The 24,789-nt window shown below is 44.9% G+C and overlaps 1 protein-coding gene across 2 annotated transcripts in view; it reads right to left on the reverse strand.

Annotated features, from left to right (window-relative positions):
• Window positions 1–24,789, reverse strand: part of LOC138968327 (protocadherin-9-like) — an 88,529-nt gene that overhangs the window by 2,906 nt on the left and 60,834 nt on the right. The window contains exons 3-8 of one of the 2 annotated variants that reach the window (XM_070340883.1): window positions 19,564–21,641; window positions 18,771–19,033; window positions 17,240–18,269; window positions 14,665–14,799; window positions 9,451–9,601; window positions 1–2,997 (exon numbers count right to left, since the gene is read on the reverse strand). The exon at window positions 1–2,997 is cut by the window's left edge and continues 2,906 nt beyond it. In XM_070340883.1, the coding sequence (XP_070196984.1) occupies window positions 2,390–2,997; window positions 9,451–9,601; window positions 14,665–14,799; window positions 17,240–18,269; window positions 18,771–19,033; window positions 19,564–21,036 (3,660 nt within the window). In that variant the 5' untranslated portion in view covers window positions 21,037–21,641 and the 3' untranslated portion in view covers window positions 1–2,389. Of the gene's footprint in view, window positions 2,998–6,773; window positions 7,121–9,450; window positions 9,602–14,664; window positions 14,800–17,239; window positions 18,270–18,770; window positions 19,034–19,563; window positions 21,642–24,789 lie in introns of those variants that run through there. The other variant, XM_070340884.1, reaches the window with a different exon arrangement.

Consider the following 24,789-nt stretch of genomic DNA (forward strand, 5'->3'; position numbering starts at 1 on the left):
GCTTTTTTCACACGAACTTTATTGGCTGTAAGTTTTGCGGTCTAAATGCACTGAGCTCAAGAAATGAAGAAAATTATGTTGAGAAGTATTAAGACAATTGCAATCGGTCTAGCTTGTATCGTTGCACAATTCGGGGTTTTAGTTTGTCTTTCAACTCTGAGCAAGAGAGAAGGGCGAGAGAGAGTGGAGAGAAGGGAGAAAGAGGGGAGAGCGGGAGGGCAGGTGTAGACTCAGATGGGAGGGAGACAGAGGGAGAGGGGTCAGATGAATCTACTAATGCACGGACACAATTTGGCACTTGCAAAAACAGACACCCTTATACTTCGGACGTCCTATTCTTTGCACGGAAATACCGCTAAACAGAAGTATCAGGCATGTAATATTGTCACAAGTCATCGGCCGTTTTGTCCTATCCAGCACGATTTTATTCAGTGAATCAAATTGATTTGATGTTTCATATCTAGCATTATTTTAATCAGTGAATCAAATCGGCATAATTTGTCATATCTAGCATGATTTTAAGCAGTGAACCAAATCGACATAATTCCTCATATGTAGCAAGATTTTTATCTGGGAATCAAATTAGTATAATTCCTCATATGTAGCATAATTTTAAGCAGTGAATCAAATCGGTATAATTTCTCATATATCAAGCATGATTTTCATCAGTGAATCAATTTAGTATAATGTGTAATATTTAGTGCCATTTTGCATTAGTGAACCAAATCAGTATAGTCATTATTTTGCCTCTCCACCATTATTTTTAATAAAATCGTGGTGGCACAACGGTAACAATAATTTTGTTGCATGCGCTATTTTGTTTTCTCCCATGAACACAACTGAAAACTACAAGACAGCAAGGTTTAGTTGTATGCGCCAAAATGTAAACAAAAACGACCAAGAATTGAAAGATTATCTTTGTCTTGAACCGCAACTTAGGATATATACGGTAATCTGAAAAAGAAGACACACAAAATGGTTTCATTTAAAAACGCAACTAGAAACTAGAATTGTTGCACTATAGTAAAATAGGTTACACAGACATAAACAATCATGCACGCTCCGTCGATGGCAGCCAGATAGAAATGCGTGCAGGATCAAATGAAAAGTGCTGGACGGCTGTTACAATAATTGTCGTATGCTCGTGTTATCTTTCTTGAGCGGCATTTAGGCCTATATGAGATGTATACCACGTCACTGCACCAGTTTCCCGGCTTTAGATAATGAGTGATTTCATTCAGTAAATGTTCCGTTCAGTGTCATGGCAAAACGAAACCTGGTCGCCGATGATCCAATATTAAGTCAATATTCCGTTCATTGTCATGAACAAAAACGAAAATTGGTGGACAATCATCCAATCCAACGAATATCTTAAGTCCATATATACCGTTTAGCGTCATGACAAATGTATACAACAGAACTAACGGCTGATTATCCAATGAATATAATATCACAATTTGTTCCACGTCAGTCTTAGAGCTTTTGTTAGCTTGAAGGCTGTCCTTCGTTGAGCCCGAAGTTGACTTCGCGAAGTCTTCTTGACTGTAGTCTCCTACCAACAATTCAGTGCCAAAGCTTCGTGCAGCCAGCTTCGTGAAGTAGACTTCGCGCAGTCGACTTTGCTCAAGTAAAATCAGGCAAGATCCAGTTTGCAGAGTTGCCTTGCTTTCTTTTGAAGTCACCAGACCGTACCGGACACAGAATGCTTCAGCTTTTGCTTGGAGAGTTTGTTCGCTTTAATTTTGAAGCCAGCGATTCTTCTGGCAGTGAGTCATTGGCACTCCATTTAATTTAAGATTTGCCTTCATGTTCGAAAACACGTCCTTTACTTCATATTTACACTCGCTGGGATTTTTCTTCTTGAAAGGTTGGGAACACTGCCCTTAAAAAGCGACGTAGCAAACCACAACAGAAGCAGTCAAGCAAGGTTTTGCTGTATCATACAAGCTGTTTGACGTTTTTGAATAAAGCTCGATGCATTGAAACTCGTCCTCTCACATACAGACGAGAAAGAGTCTGTCTTATATGTCGTATCTGTCTCATCTGTCGTATCTGTCCCAAGACAATGAAAGGGCCGTAATACTGTAGTTTTCTCGTCTGTAATCACACAAATAGTTGTCCTTTTCATCATCAATGCATTTGGTTTGAGGCATTTATGGCATACACAAAGACCAGAATGAAAGCGGTTTTTTTTTTACACGTACACGACACTTCAATGCCTCTTCAAAACTTGTTTTGGCCTGTAACAAGCCACAAATATTTCGTTGACAAACGTTTGTCAAGATGTAGCGATGTCCATAATGCTTTGTGAGTGACAATTCCTGTTTCCATCTGAGAAACAAAGAGAAGTTGTTTTGGTTTTTATTCCTGTTTGAAGTAACGTCACAAGCTACACAATCATGTCGTTGTGAATGAGGTCATCGATCTCTCTACGCAAGTCATCGGGGTTGATGACGTAACTTCCGGAGGTAGTGCTATTAGTCCTATCATCGTCGTCATTGAAACTGGGCGACCCCCACCTCTGTCTCCCTCCCTCCACCACTAAAGGCGACGGGGAGTGAGTGTGGGTATGGGTGGGGGGACTAGCAGAGTTTTTCACCAGACTCGTCGACACGCCCCCATACCCGGAACTTCTCGGGTGGGAGAGAAGCACACTGCGGTAACTGTTGTTGTAGCTGCGCGGAGACTGGCCAAAGGTGGAAAAGTTCGTCTCGGCGATGGGAGGAGAGGGAGGAGCCTCAAACAGGAGGTCGGGGGGAGGAGGGAAGGAGTGTTGCCCAAAGTCCGTGGAACTCTCTCCCAAGTACTCCAGGTTGCCCGAGAAGGACACGTGAGGAGAATGCTGACGAGGCGCTCGGCCGGAACCGGAAGTGACGGAGTTAAAGCTGCTGCGGCCGCCGTAGTGATGACGCGGCTCCCTGGCCGGAAGTGTGTCTGCGCCGGAAGGGTGCGCCACTGGGCCTCGCAGGAACACGTTGGGGTACACCGCAGGGCCGTCTGGAAGGAAGAGACAGAAAGACGAGCCGTTTGATAACTTTCCATCACTCATTTGCATAAGTAACAGCCACAAAAAATACATAGATCATTACATAATTTTGAATCAGAAAACAGCCAGTAAGGTAAAAAAAAACAAAAAAAACAAACAAACACCAGTCAGAGTAAATGAACGGGGACGGAGAAAGGGGAGCAAAACAGAATAAAATCAAACGAAAATAAAAGTTTCTAAAAAGGCACAACGTTTATTTTCTCTTCAGCTGTCAAGTAAGCTTCCAGTGATTGCCCGGTCAGGGATCGTACAGTCACACACATCCGAAAGGGAAGGCTCGTTCAATATCGTTCTACATTTAAACTGAATAGAAATGGACCTCAAACCGTTTTACGTAAAAATAAAGTAGCACAAAAAAACAAGCGTGCTGATGGAAAGGCATTTAAAAGCTTTATCCATCAATTTCAAAAATGACAAAAGCCGGAAAACTAAAGAAGGGACAGAGGGCAGGAAAGACGGGCAAGGAACTAACAACAAAAGGAGAGCAGGAAAAATGAAACGAGGAAAAATTGGTTTTGAGAAAGGACAGAAGAAACAAAAGAGTTGTCGGGCAAAGAATAACAGGGAGACCGAAAGGGGAGCAGAGAGAAGGCAGAGAGAAGAAAAAAAGATGGACAAGCTTAGAGAGAGAGACACACAAAGACACAGAGATACTAGGAGAATAAGAGAGACAGACAGAGAGACAGAGAGACAGAACCAGTGACAAAGAGAGAGGCAGACAGACAGACAGACAAACAGACAGACAGAGAGACAGAGAACCAGTGACAAGGACAGAAACAGACAGACAGACAGACAGGCAGAGAGACCAACAGACAGACAGACAGAGAGACCAACAGACAGACAAACAGACAGACAGAGAGACAGAGAACCAGTGACAAAGACAGAAACAGACAGACAGACAGACAGACAGAGAGACCAACAGACAGACAGACAGAATGCCAGACAGACAGACAGACAGACAGAGACAGACAGATAGACAAGAGACCAAAACAATCAAAGAGTTTGAGCCTTCTGACGTATACAGTTCGCCCTTGTCAGACGGACAGACAAAGAGATAAAGACAGATCCCAAAACAAAACACGCATGCCAAACAGAATCGTCTCCGTCAAGACAGAAAAACAGCACGAGCGGGAGACGCAATCCCCCAACAAGCCATCATGACAGAGGGCGGAACCAATTATAAACCGGACAGTCCATAACCTGAGAATCCGATGCAGCAAACAGACTCAGAACGTGACAACACACACACACACACACACACCGAGACTGGGCGCTGTTAGAACATGTGCACAACATATTGTGAGGGAAAACAACAGACGCTGGCAGGAATGAGGGTGTCAGAACTCACAATGGCATTGTCCGCCTAACATTAAGCGCACACACACACACACACACACACACACACACACACACACATATGAATGCATTCAATACCACCCTTGCATAACATTTTCATTGGAGGATCAAAATACAGGGAAGACAGGAGTGAGGTGAGGCGAGAGGAGGGGAAGGCTGTCTGTCTGTCTGTCTGCTTGTCTGTCTGTCTGTCTGTCTGTCTGTCTGCTTGTCTGTCTGTTTGGCTGTCCGTCCGTCCGTCCGTCCGTCTGTCTGTCTGTCTGTCAGTCTGTATTTGTGTCTGTCTGTCTGTGTTGATAATTTATATTGTTTTTCTGTTTGCCTGCATGTGTGTGCACATAATTATGTCTGAATGTGTTTCCTAACTTCTTATGCTGTGCGCGTGTGTATATGTGTGCGCGCAGTGCGTGTGTGTGTACCTTTGTGTGTCTGTACCTGTCTGTCTGTCTGTCTCTCTATCTCTCTGTCTCTCTCTCTCTCTCTCTCTCTCTCTCTCTCTCTCTCTCTCTCTCTCTCTCTCTCTCTCTCTGTCTATCCTAACCCTATTTCAGTGTATGCTGAGGAAGACAGAACTGGAGTAGGTGACCCCTCCTGCCAAAGCTGAAAGTGGGGGTGGCAGATGGGTACAGGAATGCTCACACAGCCCACACAACGAAAGACAAATGCCGTCAGACTGGCTTGGATCATCGCATAAACACGGGCTGGGGAGCTTTCCGGGTGCCTGTTTACCTTTCTCATCAAACCTCAGCACAGGGAGAAGGACCTTTCGCACGAAATCCCTCCAGACGACTCAATGAACGCCAAACAAAAGAAGAGTGGGGTTCATTCTGAACTTATCATTCTCAACTGAAGGCGTAACAGATGAAACAACAATGGGGAGTATATGATAGTTCAAAGGGCATTCGGTTGCATGAGATTCAAAGTTTCTGCCATGGGAAAGAGAACTGGCTGACTCATTCTAAAGTAAATTCAAGTTTGAAAAGGTCGACCTGCAGTCTTGACACAACACAGGCTTATGCAGACACACTTCAAAATGCAGTTAAAACATTCACTTTACAAACAGTTATCTGCGCAACCACAAAGAAGAGAATAATGCCAGCTCTTGCAAATAGGGAAATATGCATTCGTTTAACAAAGAGAGGAGCAGAGCATTCGTCTTTCAAAGACTATTCATTGCTCACAGAGAGATGCATGAAATGCACTCAGTTCAAAAAAGCATCAGAACATCGCAAACCACCACAACAACGACAAAAAAATAAAAACCCAAACAGTGCCGTCCATGACAACAGAAGTCGACAAAAGTCCAGACAAAAAAAGAATACACTTTAATAAAAAATTAAAAAAAAGAGAATTGAACAAAGATTAAAATAAAAAGTCTTCAAAAAAGAAAATATCAAAAAATAATAAGTAAATGAATAAATCTAATATATAAACCACTGAATTGAAAATAAAATGAAATAAAATTAAATAAAGTGAAATAAAGTGAAAGAAAGTTTAAAGTTTTACATCTCCCCAAACACACAAAGGCACTCTTTCCCCAGTCGACAAGAATAGCGGAGTTCTGTTGTTGTAGACACAAACACAAGCCAGTGTTACAGGGAAGAGCAAATACACAATCGACAGAGAGGAACAACAGGGAATTGGGGGAACAGGGTTAGGAATCACACCTTCTGGCATCACTGGAATCTTCCTTTCCGTGCGTATATCTCTCCCCACCCCCTTCCTACGCCACTCTACCCCCAATCCCACCCCGGACTCGGGAGGTAAAAACGGGTACAGGTGTCACAACATGACGTGCTGGTAGGTCTGTGTTACGTTACGTCATCTACAACATTGCGTGGAGACACTATGGGGGAGCACAGAGGGAAGGGGAGTAGGGTGGGAGTGGGGGAGTGAGGGGGGGGGACTGTGAGGGGGGGGACTGTGAGGGGGGGGACTGTGAGGGGGGAGGACTGTGAGGGGGGGGACTGTGAGGGGGGGGGACTGTGAGGGGGGGGGCCGTGAGGGGGGGGGGGAACTGTGAGGGGGGGGGACTGGGGGGGGGGGGGGGGGGGGTGGGGGGGGGGGGGCTGTGAGGGGGGGACTGTGAGGGGGGGGGGGGGGACCGTGAGGTTGGGACAAAGCCTTAATGGGAGACAACCAGGAGTTATCCACTAAGATCTAAATGCCTATGCGTTTTTTTTCCTTCTCTGAAATAATGAAGCCAGACCAGGTCCTGGTTATTATAATGAATAAAATAAGGGAGTGGGGGTGGAGGGGGGGGGGGGCAGTGGGAACCCTCTTCGTCTTCGTCCTTCATCCCCCTTTTTTTGACATCAGTTTCTTGTCAATTAAACAGACACGAAAACATATAATAAACCAATCTCTTTGCTTCTCACAAATGCCCATCAAGTCGTAAATCTGCATCGTAAACGTCATGGTACGATTTCTTCCCAAACATGCAATGCAAACACAATCACGAAATGCACTTTGATATACTGCCGACGCAACCTGCACTTATGCATCATGACACGTCCATGCTTTTAGAAGAAACAATAAATGGACAGGAAGATTATGATGGAAACCATGCTCAAGTTATTGGTTTTTTTGCTGGGTTGCTGCAAAACCTCAGCACATCTTCGGGAAAAGGCGCAAGCATAATGCAGCGACAACCTATACATACCACCGTGTTTCAAGGCTTTGGGCTTGCAGTGTCATATAACCCGATGTTGCGAAGCGCTGAACACGAAAAAGAGCCTGGCTTATTTGAGCAATTACCATTTTCATAACTTCAAAGGAAAAATGTCTTGCGTCGTTTTCTTTGACTCATGAGGGTAATTTCAAAAAGGGGAAGCCGGCGCCCCAAGAAAATCTGAAGTAGCATTGCAGGAGGAAGGAAGCGGCCTGTGCCTTTAGAATCAATTTTTGGCATAATTGGATGTAGCGCAAAAAGGAGGAGGAGGGGGAGGGAGGGAGGGTTTGGGGGAACAGGGATGTTCTTCTGACGATAATGAGCTATTTCCACACTGCACGCATGGAGTAATAATCAAGGAAATGCTCTTTCACAACCGATTCCCAAAAAGCGAACAAAAGCAGAAATTTTCGAAGCGAAAGGAATAAGAGAATCTGCTAAAAAAATATCAACTGGAACAAAACGAGCTAGCAATTAAAAAAAAATCAAACTCAAATACAAAAGACGGTTTTCCTCACAGCCAGCCCTAAAACAAAAACAAAATCAGCTATTAACGAGAAACATAAAAGAACAACAACACTAAATGTTGTCAAGCGGTGTTGTAAGATATATTTGTATATATATGACAATGCTTAACGCCTTCCCCAAACATAGCAGATTATATATTACGAAAGTAATGCACTACTAAAACATACTCACTTGGTCAACACAAAGTCCCCAATTGTGAATAGGCTAGTGTGACATTAAAATAACACACATTGCCATCAAATTGGGTTTACACAATAAAACAATGGCACGACAATGGATGACACTGTCACACTGTAATCTTTCACGAAAAACAATAACAAACTTTTACGAATAACAACAACCAACACAAGGAACAACCATACAACATGAGGATGAATGCACAACATAAATGATACTTGAAACTGACTTTGCTTTCGGATAGACGAACTCCGAGAAATAACTCTGCCGGGGTTGTATGGGGTGTGATAGAGTGAATACCCTTGTTTTTATTGAGGCAAACATGTCCACATGGGCTTTTTGTCAACGTGATTCAGACACACTTATTGCAAGTGACTGGCCTATAATGTCACGTGGAATGCCTCAATAATGTCACGTGGAATGCCTCAATAATGTCACGTGGAATGCCTCAATAATGTCACGTGGAATGCCTCAATAATGTCACGTGGAATGCCTCAATAATGTCACGTGGAATGCCTCAATAATGTCACGTGGAATGCCTCAATAATGTCACGTGGAATGCCTCAATAATGTCACGTGGAATGCCTCAATAATGTCACGTGGAATGCCTCAATAATGTCACGTGGAATGCCTCAATAATGTCACGTGGAATGCCTCAATAATGTCACGTGGAATGCCTCAATAATGTCACGTGGAATGCCTCAATAATGTCACGTGGAATGCCTCAATAATGTCACGTGGAATGCCTCAATAATGTCACGTGGAATGCCTCAATAATGTCACGTGGAATGCCTCAATAATGTCACGTGGAATGCCTCAATAATGTCACGTGGAATGCCTCAATAATGTCACGTGGAATGCCTCAATAATGTCACGTGGAATGCCTCAATAATGTCACGTGGAATGCCTCAATAATGTCACGTGGAATGCCTCAATAAAAGCAGGAGTATTCACTCTTTCACTACCCATACAAACCCGACAGAGTTATATTTCCGAACATCATCTATTTGGATACAGACATATATACGAAAACGTGAGTCCAATGCTAATCGTCTGTGACACAACTTTTACACGTGTATAACATGTACTTCACGTGCTATAATAAACTTGGGAATAAAGAACATAAAGCTACCATTCTCTTATATATGAACATCACGAATATCATGCTTGTTTGAAAAGAAAGAAAGTAGGAGGGGGAGATACAAATACAAAAAAGGAGAAGAAAAAACACACATCTAAGACACAACTTTGTTGAACACGTTCTCGGATTACATGGCAGTAGCCAGGCTTACAACGAGTTTTGTTTAGGTCTACAACGGTAAAAATGTAGAATGATCAAAAATGCTCATGTCTTTTCACATTTATTTCTTAAAATCTTGTTAGAAGTTGTAATCTCCTTTCAACAGTTTTAAAAACTTGTCCGGGGGACATACCGGAATAAAACCTTCACTGAGAGTTTCTGCACTATAGTGTCCGTCTGCCACACATGTATCTGGCATTGTGCTTCGTGAGAAATGCGCACAAAACCACATGACCTCAAAGCCCATCTTGGAGAGGACACCTAAGCTTGAAGGACACCCTATCTTGGAGAACACAGACATACAGTATGAAATTGGGTCAATCCCAGTCAGCGTGTGATGTGGTTTCACGTGCATCTAGCTGTCATCATTACCTGGATCAATGGTGGCGGACCCTCTATTGCTGTGCGAATCATCCTCGCTGCCTCCCCGGCCGCTGTCGCTGGTGCCCGTTTCCCCCGAGCTCTCGCTCAAAGCGTCTTCACCGTTCGTGTTCCGTTTCAGTATGTTGATGTACTGACACGCCTGCGAGAGAACAAGACAAAGGGAATGCGTTACTGATACTGTCTATATATATATATATATTTTTTTTAATATATTTTTGTATAGGTGCGTGTGCTTGGATGAGTGTCAAGGAAAATCCCAACTTTGGGGAATACAACATTCTCATCTGTCACAACTTTCTGTAATTAAAGCAGTCACTGTTTTTTGCAATTCTTTGTTCTTCACAACAGGGGAAAAAAAACAAGAAAGCAACTATACACTCCTTAGAGCGTACACGTCACTAATGTAATCACGTTGACGGCTACACAAACAGAAATGCCATGCAACAGGCCTTATTTCCCTTTTCACTACCAAAGCAAACAACAACCACCGTGACAGGTCGTGCATATTTCACAGACTGCGTGGAAGCAGCACAATCCTTGCACAACAGCGCATGAAAGATTCATCGCACCCTGTACGAGAGTCTGGGCCAGTTGGGAATATCAGATTCCAGTCCTAGTCACAGACAACTTGTTATCCGAGAGGCCTGTGGTCACAATCCATTCTTGGTGTGTTAGCTTTCAGCACTATGACTGTTCAAGGGGCAGTTTTAACTGGGCCGAACTAGTGCGATAAGTTCGCGAATATTAGATTAAAGTCTCAGTGGTGTCTGAGTGTAAACAATTTTGGAACATAGTTTATCCCCTTTCAGTTAAGACACCCCCTACAAAACAAAACAAAAACACCCATTCCAGCGCACCTCCTTTCTCCCGTCAAGACCCTGTTCTGTCAGATTGTCGATACACCATGTCTGTGAATATATTAAGTTACCTCCATTTTAAGAATCCTTTTTTTTAAGACATTATGTTTTCAGTTCAAATATGTGAAGGTTTTAAATGGCGTGTTCAACTGTAGCTGCCATGTTCTGTCATCAAAATCAAATTTATGGGTCTATGTTTCCAAAACTGTAATAACCCGATTCTGGCTTTACCAATCCATCAATGACCTTGACCTTGACCGCGACTTAAACAAAATCCCCCATAAGATGACTCTCAGGAATAGCCTTGACCCACAAGTCAGCAGCGAATGTGATAAACGGGTTATCTCCCCTGAAAAGCGAAGCAAGCTTCGAAGATGGCGACGATGGAAAAGAGAAGAACTGTGAGCGAACTGCGAAAGGTGTGTGTGGGTGTGTGTGTGTGATGTGTGTCAGTGTGTGTGTATATGCGCGTGCTGTGTGTCATGTGTGTCAGTGTGTCATGCGCGTGCTGTGTGTGTGTGTGGCTGTGCTTGCGTGAGCTTGTGTGTGTGTGTGTGTGTGTGAGAGAGAGAGAGAGAGAGAGAGAGAGAGAGAGAGAGAGAGAGAGAGAGAGAGAGAGAGAGAGAGAGAGAGAGAGAGAGAGCGATAGTGAGAGTAGGGTATGGTTGTTGGTGAAAGTTGAGTTGGACGCTGGGGTTGGGCGGGTGTGTGTGTCAGAGAGGGTTGTGTGTGTGTGTGGGGGGGGGTGGACTGCGTGTGTGTGTTTATTTGTGTGTGAGGGTTGTGTGTGTGTGGGGGGGGTTGACTGCGTGTGTGGGTTTATTTGTGTGTGTGAGGGTTGTGTGTGTGTGTGTGGGGGGGGGGGGTTGACTGCGTGTGTGGGTTTATTTGTGTGTGTGAGGGTTGTGTGTGTGTGTGTGTGTGTGGGACTGCGTGTGTGTGTTTATTTGTGTGTGGTGTGTGTGTGTGCCTTTCGCCTTGTATTGAGGAAATTAAACTGCGTTTGCGTATTATGTGTGTGTTTGCAAGCGTGCGTGTATGTTAGGCATATCTCAGTAGGTGTGTGTATGTGCGCGTACGTGCAATGTGTGTGCGTGCGCGCGTGTGTTTGTGTGTGTATGTATGTGTGTGTGTGTGTGTGTGTGTGTGTGTGTGTGTGTGTGTGTGTGTGTGTGTGTGTGTGTGTGTGTGTGTGAGAGAGATAAACAAACTATCAAGAACAAAACAAATCTGAACAAACGAAATGTTTTCCCCCCAACTCTGATTATTGCTTGTTTCGGAGACGACTGTGATTTTGACTTTTTGAGTAAGCCTACGAACACACAAGCTCAATACAGCCGGCAACAAGTTCGCCGGTCGGGACAGTGAAATACTATTTCAAATAGATCTATTTCACTTAGAATGTCAATGGATATAGGGCAACATACTTATTTTTTAAATCAGTGATTGATTAGATCGTCATATTTTTGTGACACTGAGACCAAACCATCAAAAAATTAGCAATAGGCCTTGAATCAAAGTCGTGCGAGATCTGACCTTGCTGCAAATGTACGTGTACGACTTGATTGTGTTGACGTTCAACTGGTAAGCTGGGCGATTGCAGGCTTTTATCCAGCGAAGGCAGCGATCTAGATGGTACAGATGCTTTCCCGGTTTCACAAATGGGATGAATTTCACGCCAACACAGCGTTCAGGATACCTATCATCCGTTTTACATTGTCCCCAAGCACAGCGCTTGTTAGGCGGCATTTGTGTGTGTTTGCTTCCTAAAACAAGGGAAGTAACTCCCAGAGCCTCGATATGTGGATATGGTTAATTCAAAGTCGTTGCACCCTGCAGCATGCGAAAACCAGCGAAGCGCTGTTCTCCATGGATTATTCTCCGACTAACGCTAAAAATACAATCGTTCACATTTCTTATGTCTTATCGCAAACGGCTCGCGCAAGAAAATATTCAAAAAACGACGAAAAGATCTCATGCTTGAAGTCTACACAAAAACTTAAAACGATCACTGACACTCGGCTTTTTCCAGTTCTCTTGTGTCTTTTAAGACACTGGGGGATTTTGAGTTTTGCTTGACATCCGCAATGTCAGCTTCTCCCTGCTTCTTAGTCTGCCTTATTCCATCCCGTGGGAAATTCGTGTTGTTGTTTTTGTCAGTAAAAATACGGCCGACAAACCTAATTAAAGAATCTGGCAAAGAAGGCTAAGGTCGGTGAGTTAAATACGAAGTTTTTTTTTTATACAATAGAGAAACTCATCACAGAGAGAGAGAGAGAGGGGGGCGGAGAGCGAGAAAGGGGTGGGGGGGGGGGGATACAGGGAGAGAGGGAGGAGGGAGAGATACAGACAGACGGACAGAATGTAGAGTATATAATAGTGGGAAATGTCAAAGTGAGAGAGAGAGGGAGAGAAAGACAGAGAGATAGAGACAGACAAACAGACAGACAGACAGGCATACTGGGTCAAAGACACAAAGACAGTACCCAATATTGACGGACTCCGGTCTCGATTTTGATATCACTGTCGAAACAGACCAATAGCAGAAGATATCGTCACACAGTCAGTCAATGTTAGATATATTGCTAATTCTCTGGACATTTTGTATTTACTGTAAAGAAATTACAAAAGTATTTGTCTCAGTTTTGGCTGTTCCATATCCTTCCCTCTGATTATTATTTCTTTTTGTTCACTCTTTTCATGTACTTTTCAGTATTTCAAAATGTCTTTTCTTTCAAAAAGTCTTTAGTCACTTGCTCAACTAGCGAACGACGAAGAAGAAGAAGACTTGCTCAACTAAATTCTGGGATAATTACATTTTCATATATATATATTTGTTTGTTTTTAAATGTAGGTGTTTTTATTTTTGAAGTGGGGAAGCAATAAAGAGGTCGTCGATATCAAAACTGATATCGACGGAAATGTCATCGATATCACTTTTGCACTGAGCTCAGTTTTGCCCAATTGACCAATGGAAATCCACGTAACATATATATGAAATAGCAATATATAGAGATACAAACAGATTAACAGTCTAAGCCTGTATGTGTGCTGTCTGTTAGTCTGTCTGTCTTGTATGTGTATCATTCTGTACCTGTTGTGTACACACAAGCGAGCTTTCCACTTTGTCTCACACTGATATCCGCCCCCTCCCCCTCCGCCAATAAAGAAGAAAAGCTACTTAATTTCCCTGGGGAAAACAACCACAGTACTGGCCTTTTCGGTCTGTCCACAGACAGAAATAGATTAGTTATGGGCTGAATGCGGCAGGTGCTTGTCACAACTTGCTCCAATTATTGCGTTGTGGACTCTACACTATATGACAGTCTCCTCAAATATTTACTCACGTGTGAATGTGTTGTCAAAACAACTGAAGCCAGCCTCTTTAAATATCAATTTTGTTGCGGTGATGCTATCGAAACACCAGCCAACATTGCTCGGCGGGAAAGCGCCTAACGTATGCTCGTTTATTAAAAGTTGTTGTCATCTAGCAGTCACTCTACATAGTGTGTCCTTTTGAGGCCAACAGTCGGTCATACACGGCACAAGTCGCCAGAGACATAATTATGTGTGACCTTTTGAGGCCAACAGTCGGTCATACACGGCACAAGTCGCCAGAGACATAATTATGTGTGACCTTTTGAGGCCAACAGTCGGTCATACACGGCACAAGTTGCCAGAGACATAATTATGTGTGTCCTAAAATACACGAGGATAAATTACTGCCAACCCACTTGCAAAGATCTTAATGGACATAATAATACGTGACTCGCATTTACTCAAACAACTGTCTCATCATTGCACTTTTCCCATTTGTGATTTATTGACAGTGTGTGTTTGCTCAACTCCCTCTTGTACTATGTTAAAAGTGATTGTCATCTGTTCACATTTTGTGACTCACACAACATACACAAATATCGTCTGCTTCACTGAAATTCTTACACTACTCACAAGTTCATTTGTATGCTTATAATAGATGAGACAGAGCGCTATTATAAGATCTGAAAATTAAACTGATAGACGTAAGCGTAATAAATGCCTACGACATGTGCAACAACTGTGAGAATTACGCGGAACCAATCTCCTGGCACATGAGAGAATAACAAGCATTGAAATGACCAAGCCGACCACTATAAGCATTATGCTTGTTGTTGTTTACTCAATATGCGTTTTTTGTAAATAATGCACAAATGAACAAAACAGTTTACTTTAAACCAAGCCGACAACATTTGTGAACACATGAATCATTGCGAATGAAAGTCTCTCGTTCGTGCCAATGCTTGTTAGAACTTGTATGTCCTTTTTTTCTCAGATCATTTGTGTGTTTGCCTGCGTGTTCGCTTACCTCTTCTTCCTCTCGCACTGTATGGAGTTGGTTGTCATCTGAAGACATTCTGCGACCCACTTGGATGTTCAGCATACCCGGCTCGCTCCGTAACGACGGGTAGTTGACGACTGATAAGCCGTTGTCTGTGCTATTCTGTAATTACACAAATAAAAACAATGATTCATTAGTTTCTTGCTGTTAAACCTTTGCATGTGCTATTCTGTAATCACGATGAATTCATTAGTTTGCAGCTAATACACTTTGGTTTGTACAATCTGCTGTTGTGGAAAAAGTAGATAAAAGAATTCATTCTGACATTCATCAATCAATGAACAATCTGTGAAACATAGCATATATTTCAAGTAAACAAGTCAAATAAATGCAGGGCATGTGTCAATCAATCACTCAGCCACCTTCTGACATGAGGATAATTCATCAATTCCAAACACAATGAACAAATTAACTTTGTCCCGTCGCGATATAACCTTCGTGGTTGAAAACGACGTTAAACACCAAATAAAGAAAGAAAGAATTAACTTTGTTGTCAATACACGTGCTCGTATCAACAACGAAGCAATCTCATTACTTTATGATCTATTCTTTATACACTTAAACAATACAGACTACAACAGGAACTGGAAACTTGACGCCAAACAAACACAAGTTAATAATAGCAAGAAATGAAATTGGCAGCCAGCGGTCCAATGCACGCTAAATGAAAGGAGTCTCATTGAAAATGTTTTGACAGATTTTTCTTTCTCTTCTTTGAAAAAAAAGAAGCACATAGATCAGCATGGGCGATATCTCATAGAGAAGAGGTTGGATGAGTGTGTGTGTGTGGGGGGGAGGGGCATGGGGGTAGTGTTGTGATAGAAACAATCGGTCAGAGAGACTGTTCACACCACAAACACTTTGCCACTTGTTCTTCAAACAATACCCAACTAGCATCCAAAACTTCCACCCAAAATTACGCAATCCAAATCTTGTCAACGCTGACAACGTTTGGCGACGAAGACATCTGATCCGACTCTCTGATTCTCCACGACTCTCAGTCTCGATCCCTGACCCACACAACCCCCGCTCACACTACACACAGTCCAATTGTCCGTTAAATTGTTTGCTTAGAAAGGGACTTAGACCCAAGACAACCAACGGACCCGACAGAAGCTGTTTGTGGCATGTTCCGAGGCAGTCGCGACACTTTAAAGCATGCTTGATCAATTTGATCAGTTGAACAACAGAAAGCACTCGAGGGGTTTAGAGGGGCGACCCTTTGGGTCAGTCAAAATGGCAGTCACTTGCTTCTCGAAGCCGCGGAAGGGGGAAGGGGTTGGTGAACAGTTGACTTAGCTACTCTAGGATTGTTGCGAGGCGGGTGGAATTTCTAAGATGTTTGCAGTACGGATTGTGAAGATCTTGAATTCCGGTTTTCGCGTTTGACGAGAACTGAGATTCATACTTGTTGGGTTATTGATTTCCACTGCAGCCTCGTCAGTTTTAAGATGTTGTCTTCAACTTAGTAAAAACTTGCGACAAATAGTATTACCCGGCCAAGAACTTTTTATTTCCTGATTTCAGAATCAGTCAATTGTTGTTGTCTTTTCTGTTTGTGTTTGTTTTTCCATCTCTCAGCAACTGTAGCGTTCACCTTCCCCTTAAATAACACTTTCCCTTGTTTTATTCTTCAGTCTTTTTTCTCCTGTCTTCCATCTTTTCTTCTTTTTTTTACCAGCTTCCCAATTACGCATGTAATAATGAACACACTCACATAGCACAAACACAGTGACATGGTTATACCAGCAGGGTGATAGAAAATGAGCAACAACAGACGAAAAGCTGTGGACATTCTGGAACCAACAGCAGAGCCTCATCAAATTTGCATGCCCCGTTTCCCTTGCACGGACGTTAGGCAGACGGTAATCTTGGCGGGTTTGAAATTAAAATTCCCCACAGTGAAAGGAAAGTGACAGACAGACACACGGGACGGGGAAATCGAACAGACAGTTCTGTCGGGCAGTGGTGACATGATCGAGAGAGTGTTAGAAAAACTAAGAAAATTAGTTGTTTGGCTTCATTATTAGGTAAGTGCGGAGAGTGTTAAAAACAAAACTAAGAAAATTCGTTTAGTGACTTCATTATTGGGTAAGTGCGAGGTAGAATTTGTTTCCAGAGACAAACTATGGCCATTGGTCTGATGGGTGTTAGCTTGCGCGACTTCTGAAAACTGATTTGTTTGTTCGAAGTAAAACAGCTATAAACTGCATGAGTAAATGATCTTGACTTCTGGTCACAGTCAAATGAGTATTATGACGTATTTCAGTTTTCTTGTTCCAGGTTATTATACAATATTGGAAGGAACATGCAGTGTCTAGTATTGGTGAATTACAGTTGTAGCACGGTCAGCGATAGCACCGCACGCTCTTGTAGTATTATTTGTTCAAAGTTTACACAAAGACACAAACATATCTATAGACACCCACATACAAGAAAACACACACACACACACACACACACACACACACACACACACACACACACACTTACACACACACACACACAAACGCACACAATCTCCCCCCCCCCCTATACTCACCAATTCTTTATGTTTATCCATGGGACTTTTAAACGTGCTCATGGCGTTGTTGGCAGAACCAGAACTGGTGTTGAGCGAATCCACACCCTCGTCTATAGAAAAACTCACTTCTTTCCTCTTGTTCTTCTGCCCCGCCACCCCTCCGTTGCTCTGCGAGGAGTCACCACTCCCAGAGCTAGAGTCAGGCGACAACGTCATCGTCATAAAAGCGTCCTGGTTTTTGAGATGGAACATCTTCTCTTCCTCCGCAGCCTTAGAGGCCGCTCTCCTCGCCTTCCTCTCCCTGTCAATTCGACGGATGATGCAGATGGTGATGATGACAGCCAGAGCCAACACGGCAGTGACGCACACCAGAATGATCACAATCATCATGTTTTTATCCTTATCGTCGTCAGGAGACACCAAGGACATATTCCCAGCGATGATATGCACGTGAAGCTCGGAGTTTCGGAACAGCGGCGGGTCGCCACCGTCCTGGACTTTCAAGTCTAACACGTGGGTCTGGACGTCGGCTGGGAGGATGGTCCGCGCTAGCCGCAAAGCTCCGGTGTGCTGGTTCAGGTCGAAGAGGTGAGTCGAATCCCCGTCGGCGATGGAGTAGGAGATCTTCCCGAACACCCCTTCGTCACCATCCGTAGCGTTGACCATCAGCAAGACCCAGCCGACCCTCGTACCATAGACTACGTTGATGGAGTTGTTGCCGTCTTTAGGGTAGTGCACTACTGGCGGGTTGTCGTTGTCGTCTAACACCTGTACGGTGACGTTTGCGAGGTCGTAGAAGACAGGAACGTTAGGATCCTCGACCTTGACCATGAAGCGGTACAGAGGTCGGTCCTCCCGGTCGAAGACTGCCCGGGACTTGATGACTCCGGTGCCGGGTTCCATGGAGAAGAGCTGGTAGTCGCCCACGCCGGCCACGATGGTGTAGCGCATGTTGCTGTGCTCGCTGCTGTCGCTGTCTATGGCGGACACGTTGCCCACCCGCGTCCCTGCTGGCTGTCGCTCCAAGACGTAGCAGTCGAACAGCGACCTGGCAACACACGGTTCAAACACATAAGACAAGGTTCGCAAATAACTCTGCCGGGTTAAAGACTTATTTTTGAATACCATTCTATATGCATTCTTTGTACCAGTCACCTTGTAAAGATACATTTGTAGCATGCCGTTCCATTTGTTTCCCATCAGTTGATGCTCCAGCTTTTTATCTTGTTAACAACCCCATGTTTTACGACAAGCATACACTCCAAACTGAAGTCTTCCGCTTTTGAACACCCTTTCTGTAACTAGTTGTGTACACAGTATGATATTGTAGAAGTAATAGGTAGAACATGGTAAACACCAGTGTTCCTTTGAACTGTTTGCTAAACGTATATACAGGTGTTACTGTTTGCGAGTAGAGTTATGAACTTTGTCAATCTGTGTTCAAAACAGGTTACAAGAAGGGTGTCCAAAACGTGGCATACTTCAATTTAAACAACAACAAACTTTAAAAAAACTAAAACAACAACATCGCCTTGAACATATCACATACCTGGTAAAATAAGGCTTCTCGTCGTTCTGGTCCAGTACGGTGATGACGACAGTGGCAGATGACGTCATCTTGGGTGTTCCCCTGTCATAGGCGAGCACGTGGAACACGTAGCGACCCCTGTCTTCCCTGTTGAGGGCGGATCTCACCTGTAGCACACCTGTCTGGGAGTTGAGGCTGAAGATGCGGGTGATGTTGGGGGTGGTGCTGTCCAAGGCGTAGTCCACCTCTCCCCCTGGCCCTGTGTCCGAGTCGTGCGCTGACACCTGAAGAAAATGGACACAGGTATGCAATGTGTGGATTAGTCTGTTGTTGGTTTAAACAAGATTTGTATTCAAATATGTTACAGTAGAAATGGGAATGAAAAGTTGAGACACGAACTCAAGCAAAAGCTTATATCACGTGACCCATGTAATGTTAAGATTCCACGAATATTCGGTCGTGGAGAGAGAGAGAGAAAGAGAGAGAGAGAGAGAGAGAGAGAGAGAGAGAGAGAGAGAGAGAGAGAGAGAGAGAGAGAGATAGATAGAAAGAGAGAAAGAGAGAGCGAGAGATCGAGAGAGAGAAAGCGAGCGAGCGAGCGAGCGAGCGAGAGAGAGAGAGAGAGAGAGAGAGAGAGAGAGAGAGAGAGAGAGAGAGAGAGAGAGAGAGAGTACTGAGGGGGGTTGTGTCGCAAACAGATACGCAGGGGAAAGCTCTTACAGAGGGGGAAATCATCATCAACGGAGGCAGAAATGAAAGGCTCATCGAAAAAATGCCAGAATGTTAGAAGAAAAGTCAACGTAATAAAACTGACCTGAATAAGATCTCTGACACCCAGCTGGTTCTCCACAACACTAGCAGTGTAGGTCTGCTGGGCAAAGACAGGGGCGTTGTCATTGACGTCACGCACGTTCACCGTGAAACTGGTGCTGTTGGCCATCATGGGGTCGCCCCTGTCCCTGCACGTGATGGTTAAGCGGTGAGCACGTGCGGCCTCGTAGTCCAGCGCGTGGCTCAGCACCACCTTGTACATATTGTAGGCGTGGTCGTAGAACTTCTTCAGGTCGAAGTAATCGTCGTCCATGCTGCAGATCACTAGACTGTTCTGCCCGGAGTCGCGGTCCGAGACTGACACGTGGGCGATGAACTTGCCCACCGCTTCGGACTCCGTTAGGTTGCTGCCTCCGGGCATGAGGTTGATGTTGATCTGCGGGGCGTTGTCGTTGACGTCCTCGACGTTGAGGATTACCACCGTGCCCCCAGACAGCTGGGGGCTGCCCTTGTCCTTGGCTTCCACGAGGAACTGGTATCGCTTCTTGTCCTCGTAGTCGATGGGGCCTCGCGCCGAGATGCTGCCGGTCCTGGTGTCGATCTGGAGGCGGCTCTTGACGTCGGCTGCCACTCTGGGGCTGAAGCTGTACGTTACTTCTCCGTTGAACCCCACGTCCTGGTCCGAGGCGGAGACCTGCAGTATCTGCACGTTGGGCGCCACGTTCTCCTGCACGGACACGTTGTAGGTGCTCTGTTGGAACGTGGGCCGCTCGTCGTTGATGTCGGCCACGGTGATGTTGACGGTCAGAGACCCCGTTCTCTGGGGGTAGCCACCGTCAACCACCTCCACTTTCAGCTGATAGAACTCTTGCTTCTCACGGTCCAGCTGCTGCTTGATGACGATGCCAAGGTCCGTGGATCCGTCGGGGTTGTCCACCACGTTGATGTCGAAGAGCGGGTTGCTAGGCGACAGCCTGTAGCCCTGCACGGAGTTGTTGCCGCCCTTGTCCTTGTCCTCAGCCCCGCTGGTGTGCAGGGTATGCATGGGAGGCACTGACTCGGGTACGCTGAGCGAGACGACGGGCTGGGGGAAGGTGGGCGAGTTGTCGTTGATGTCGTTAATGTTGACGTCGGCATTCCACAGTTTGAACAGGTCCAGCGACGACCCGGACTTGTAGACGGCGATGTCGAGCGAGATGTGGCAGTCCACCTTGCCCGGGCACACCTCCTCCCTGTCGATCCGCTGAGACGTGGTGATCGTGCTGCTCGACTCGTTCATGGTGAACAGCGCGGCCTTGGGGTTGCCTGCCGAGGACAGCTGGTACTTTAGGTTCACCACGTCCTGGGGTTCAAGTTCTCCCTGCAGCAGCATGTCGCGCTCGATGTTGCCCACGAACGTCCCGCTGTCCTGTTCTTCCCGCAATTGATACGTCACTGAGGCCTCTTCCGTGAACGCGGGCAGATACAGGAAGAAGAACACCAGAAGCAAAGTTCTGCAGATTTTCTTCGTCTTCATGGTGACTGGAGTTGGAGTAGGGATTGCTCCCAGTTAGCAACACACACACAAAATGTAAAGGTAGGATACACAGATTGTTCACAGAAAGCTTACTTCCTGCGAGCACATACTCCTCGGTGCATATCTGACGAGACACTGAATCAAAAATCCTTCAAAGCGCAAGTTTTCTACCACCGGAAGCAATACAGTACGTATAGTGGTAGCACTAGCATCAGATATTGTTATTGTTCAAAAAATCCCCTCTCAGTCTGCGAGTAGACCAAACTGATCACCAGCAAATCGGATTCCCGGGGTGAAGAAGGAGGGTAGAGACAAGGCCTGGAGAAGACTGCTGCACACTTTCAGAGGATTACTCCCCCACCGCGATGGCGCTTTGTCGTAACAGCCCTGCTCTTCTTCCAGACGGTGACGTAGTGGGTCCAGCGGACGGTGACGTCTCCCCTGCAGTGGGGGGGCCTGACTGAAATGGGTTCGAACCTCGGGGGTCAGTGTCTGAGAGTGGCCTCTCTTCGCGGCCGCTGGGGGCCGGTCTGTGACGTAAGCAGGGGCAGGTAATCGGCCATGCTGTCCATCAGACCATCGGGATTAGATGAGAGTGCTGGTTCCTGGAAAGAGAAGAGAAGAAGGGTGATGGTTAGATGAGCTCTGTCTGTATTGATCGTTTTCATTGATTTGTTTTGACTGCAACGTGTTGACGTTTAGTTGGGAGATACATTTGAAGATGTGACTGATTGTATGCCTTTGATCCGTGAAAATGATTCTGGTCGAAACCATCGACTTTGGTAGTTCTGATGATTGAATAACGATACCGAGAAGGACACAAATAGGAAACAAACCGTGTTCATGACCAAGACGTGTTTCTTTTTCTCAAACTGCGGAATGTCAAAACAGAAAACACAACAATGACTGAAACATAATTCCATCCAACACACAGAAACATAAAATTGTTCCCTTTTCAGGGAAAACAAACACCCGTGAGAAAAACAAATCACCTTCAAACTGAAAATAACGAACAGTCAGACACAACCAAGTTCAACCAAAGCTGGACGTTTCTTTACCAGGCAGTGGTCACACAACACTCGTAAGGCCACCATGTGACGACGACACTCCAAGCCACTTGGACCCACATTCCGATAATGGGTCCGAAAGTGACACAGGCTCTCTTGAAAGCTGCGAGACCTCTCCGCCTGATGACCCTCCGTGAAGAAGTTAACAAGTCTTCAGTACCTCAACGATTGAGTCATTTAGCTCCTGAAAACATGTTTTCCCTCCACCAGCAACTCACCGGACAATCCGCTTCCCACGATTCGGGTACCGGGTGTGTCTAGTCTATGAACGAACATGGAATGCAAAAGGCTACTATTTTCCAACTTCCGCGCTATTCTCAATATCGTAGCCAACATAGCTTTATATTGGTAACGAAGGAAGCAAGAATAGCGCACTAGTTAGTCCAAAGGTCCTCAGACTAATGTAAAAGTTTCCCCGTTAGCTCATAACGCTACTAACAGCCCGAACAAAGGTTTGGTCAAGCAGGCATTGATCGTTGCCTAGTGTTTTCTCAACGTATTGACGACACATTAAGGCCTGAGGCTGTAAGTAGGACGGGGGCTCGTAAAAAAAAAAGAGCCGGGTAGGGTAACGTTAGTGATGCTCACGTAACTAAACCCACTAACGGTCACGTCAATATTGGTGCGACCGCTGTCTCAAATCACAGCTCCTGATTTCTGGTCGTATGGGCAGCGCAGTAACTGTTGCAGGTTCACGCTCCAGAGACTCTGGACATGGAAACGTACGCTGGAATCGCTCCGAGGGGGTTGGGATAAAGGTCCTGGAAATCCCTGATGCTTGTTTTACGGTTTAGTGTTGCGGGTACAGACGTGGGCGACATGTCCGTGTCGTTGTTGCGGGTGGCTGCTCTGGCTTGCATAGCGTGTGTCTGTCGGTGGTGCATAGCCCGTGTACGCGTGTGTCTGTCGGTGGTGCATAGCCCGTGTACGCGAGTGTCTGTCGGTGGTGCATAGCGCGTGTACGCGTGTGTCTGTCGGTGGTGCATAGCCCGTGTACGCGTGTGTCTGTCGGTGGTGCATAGCCCGTGTACGCGTGTGTCTGTCGGTGGTGCATAGCCCGTGTACGCGTGTGTCTGTCGGTGGTGCATAGCCCGTGTACGCGTGTGTCTGTCGGTGGTGCATAGCCCGTGTACGCGTGTGCCACTCCTTCATGCTTCCTTGATTATACCAAGCTTTTATGCTGGAACACTGGGCTAGAGAGGGGGGGCAACGCGAGAGAGAGAGAGAGAGAGAGAGAGAGAGAGAGAGAGAGGGAGAGAGAGAGACTCAGACTCAGATTCAGACCTTTATTACAAAAGGATAAAGGTTTTAGGCAAAGAAAGAGAGAGAAAGAAAGAGAGAAAAAGAGAGAGAGAGAAAGAAAGAGAGAGAGAGAAACAAAGAGAGAGAGAGAGAGAGAGGGAGGGAGAGAGAGAGAGAGAGAGAGAGAGAGAGAGAGAGAGAGAGAGAGAGAGAGAGAGAGAGAGAGAGAGAGAGAGAGAGAGAGAACAAAACTTAGACTGTCAAAAGGCAACTCACACCATTGTATGTGCCTAATTCATTGAAGGTTATATCCCGATTTGTAATAATCTAAGGCAAAACAATTCTAGAAATGCTAGGCAATTGCATTATTTGGCATTCACGTGTTCTAAGACCTTTCATCCTATACGTACATCAAGCAACATTACCATGTTTGCTTCCCTCAATCAAAGACCGGTTATACGACAATCAACAAGCAATTAGAACTCGCAACAGCCGAGTTTAAAATAATACAGTACATCTCGCTTTTTGTGATCACAAAAAGCCCGACAACTGCATTCCTTGGCATTCATCTTTCATGAGATCTTGACTCCTCCACACATCAATAAACATTACCCGTATACATTGTTTGTTTCCCTCGTTTCCCGTCCGCGTATACGGCCACCATCAAGCAATTATAACTCACAACAAAGTTCAGAATAACACACTCTCTGCTTTTTGTGTGATTCCAGAAATGCTCGTCATTCAGGTTTTGTCAAACTTTCCATTCATCGCATACCAAAACACGTAAACACCCTGTGTCTGATGTGTCTGAAAACACCTCCGCGTGGAGAGGTTTTGCAGCCAGCGCAATGAAGATAAGTCGCATAAGGCGAAAATACAACATTTTAGTCAAGTAGCTGTCGAACTCACAGAATGAAACTGAACGCAATGCAACGCAACAAGACCGTATACTCGTAGCATCGTCAGTCCACCGCTCACGGCAAAGGCCGTGAAATTGACAAGAAGAGCGGGGTAGTACTTGCGCTGAGAAGGATAGCACGCTTTTATGTACCTCTCTTCGTTTTAACTTTCTGAGCGTGTTTTTAATCCAAACATATCATATCTATATGTTTTTGGAATCAGGAACCGACAAGGAATAAGATGAAAGTGTTTTCAAATTGATTTTGAAAATTTATTTTGATAATAATTTTTATATATTTAATTTTCAGAGCTTGTTTTTAATCCAAATATAACATATTTATATGTTTTTGGAATCAGCAAATGATGGAGAATAAGATGAACGTAAATTTGGATCGTTTTATAAAAAAATTTTTTTTTTTACAATTTTCAGATTTTTAATGACCAAAGTCATTAATTAATTTTTAAGCCACCAAGCTGAAATGCAATACCGAAGTCTGTGCTTCGTCGAACATTACTTGACCAAAATTTCAACCAATTTGGTTGA

Source organism: Littorina saxatilis, linkage group LG6 (assembly GCF_037325665.1).
Source record: "Littorina saxatilis isolate snail1 linkage group LG6, US_GU_Lsax_2.0, whole genome shotgun sequence".
NCBI lineage: Eukaryota > Metazoa > Mollusca > Gastropoda > Littorinimorpha > Littorinidae > Littorina > Littorina saxatilis.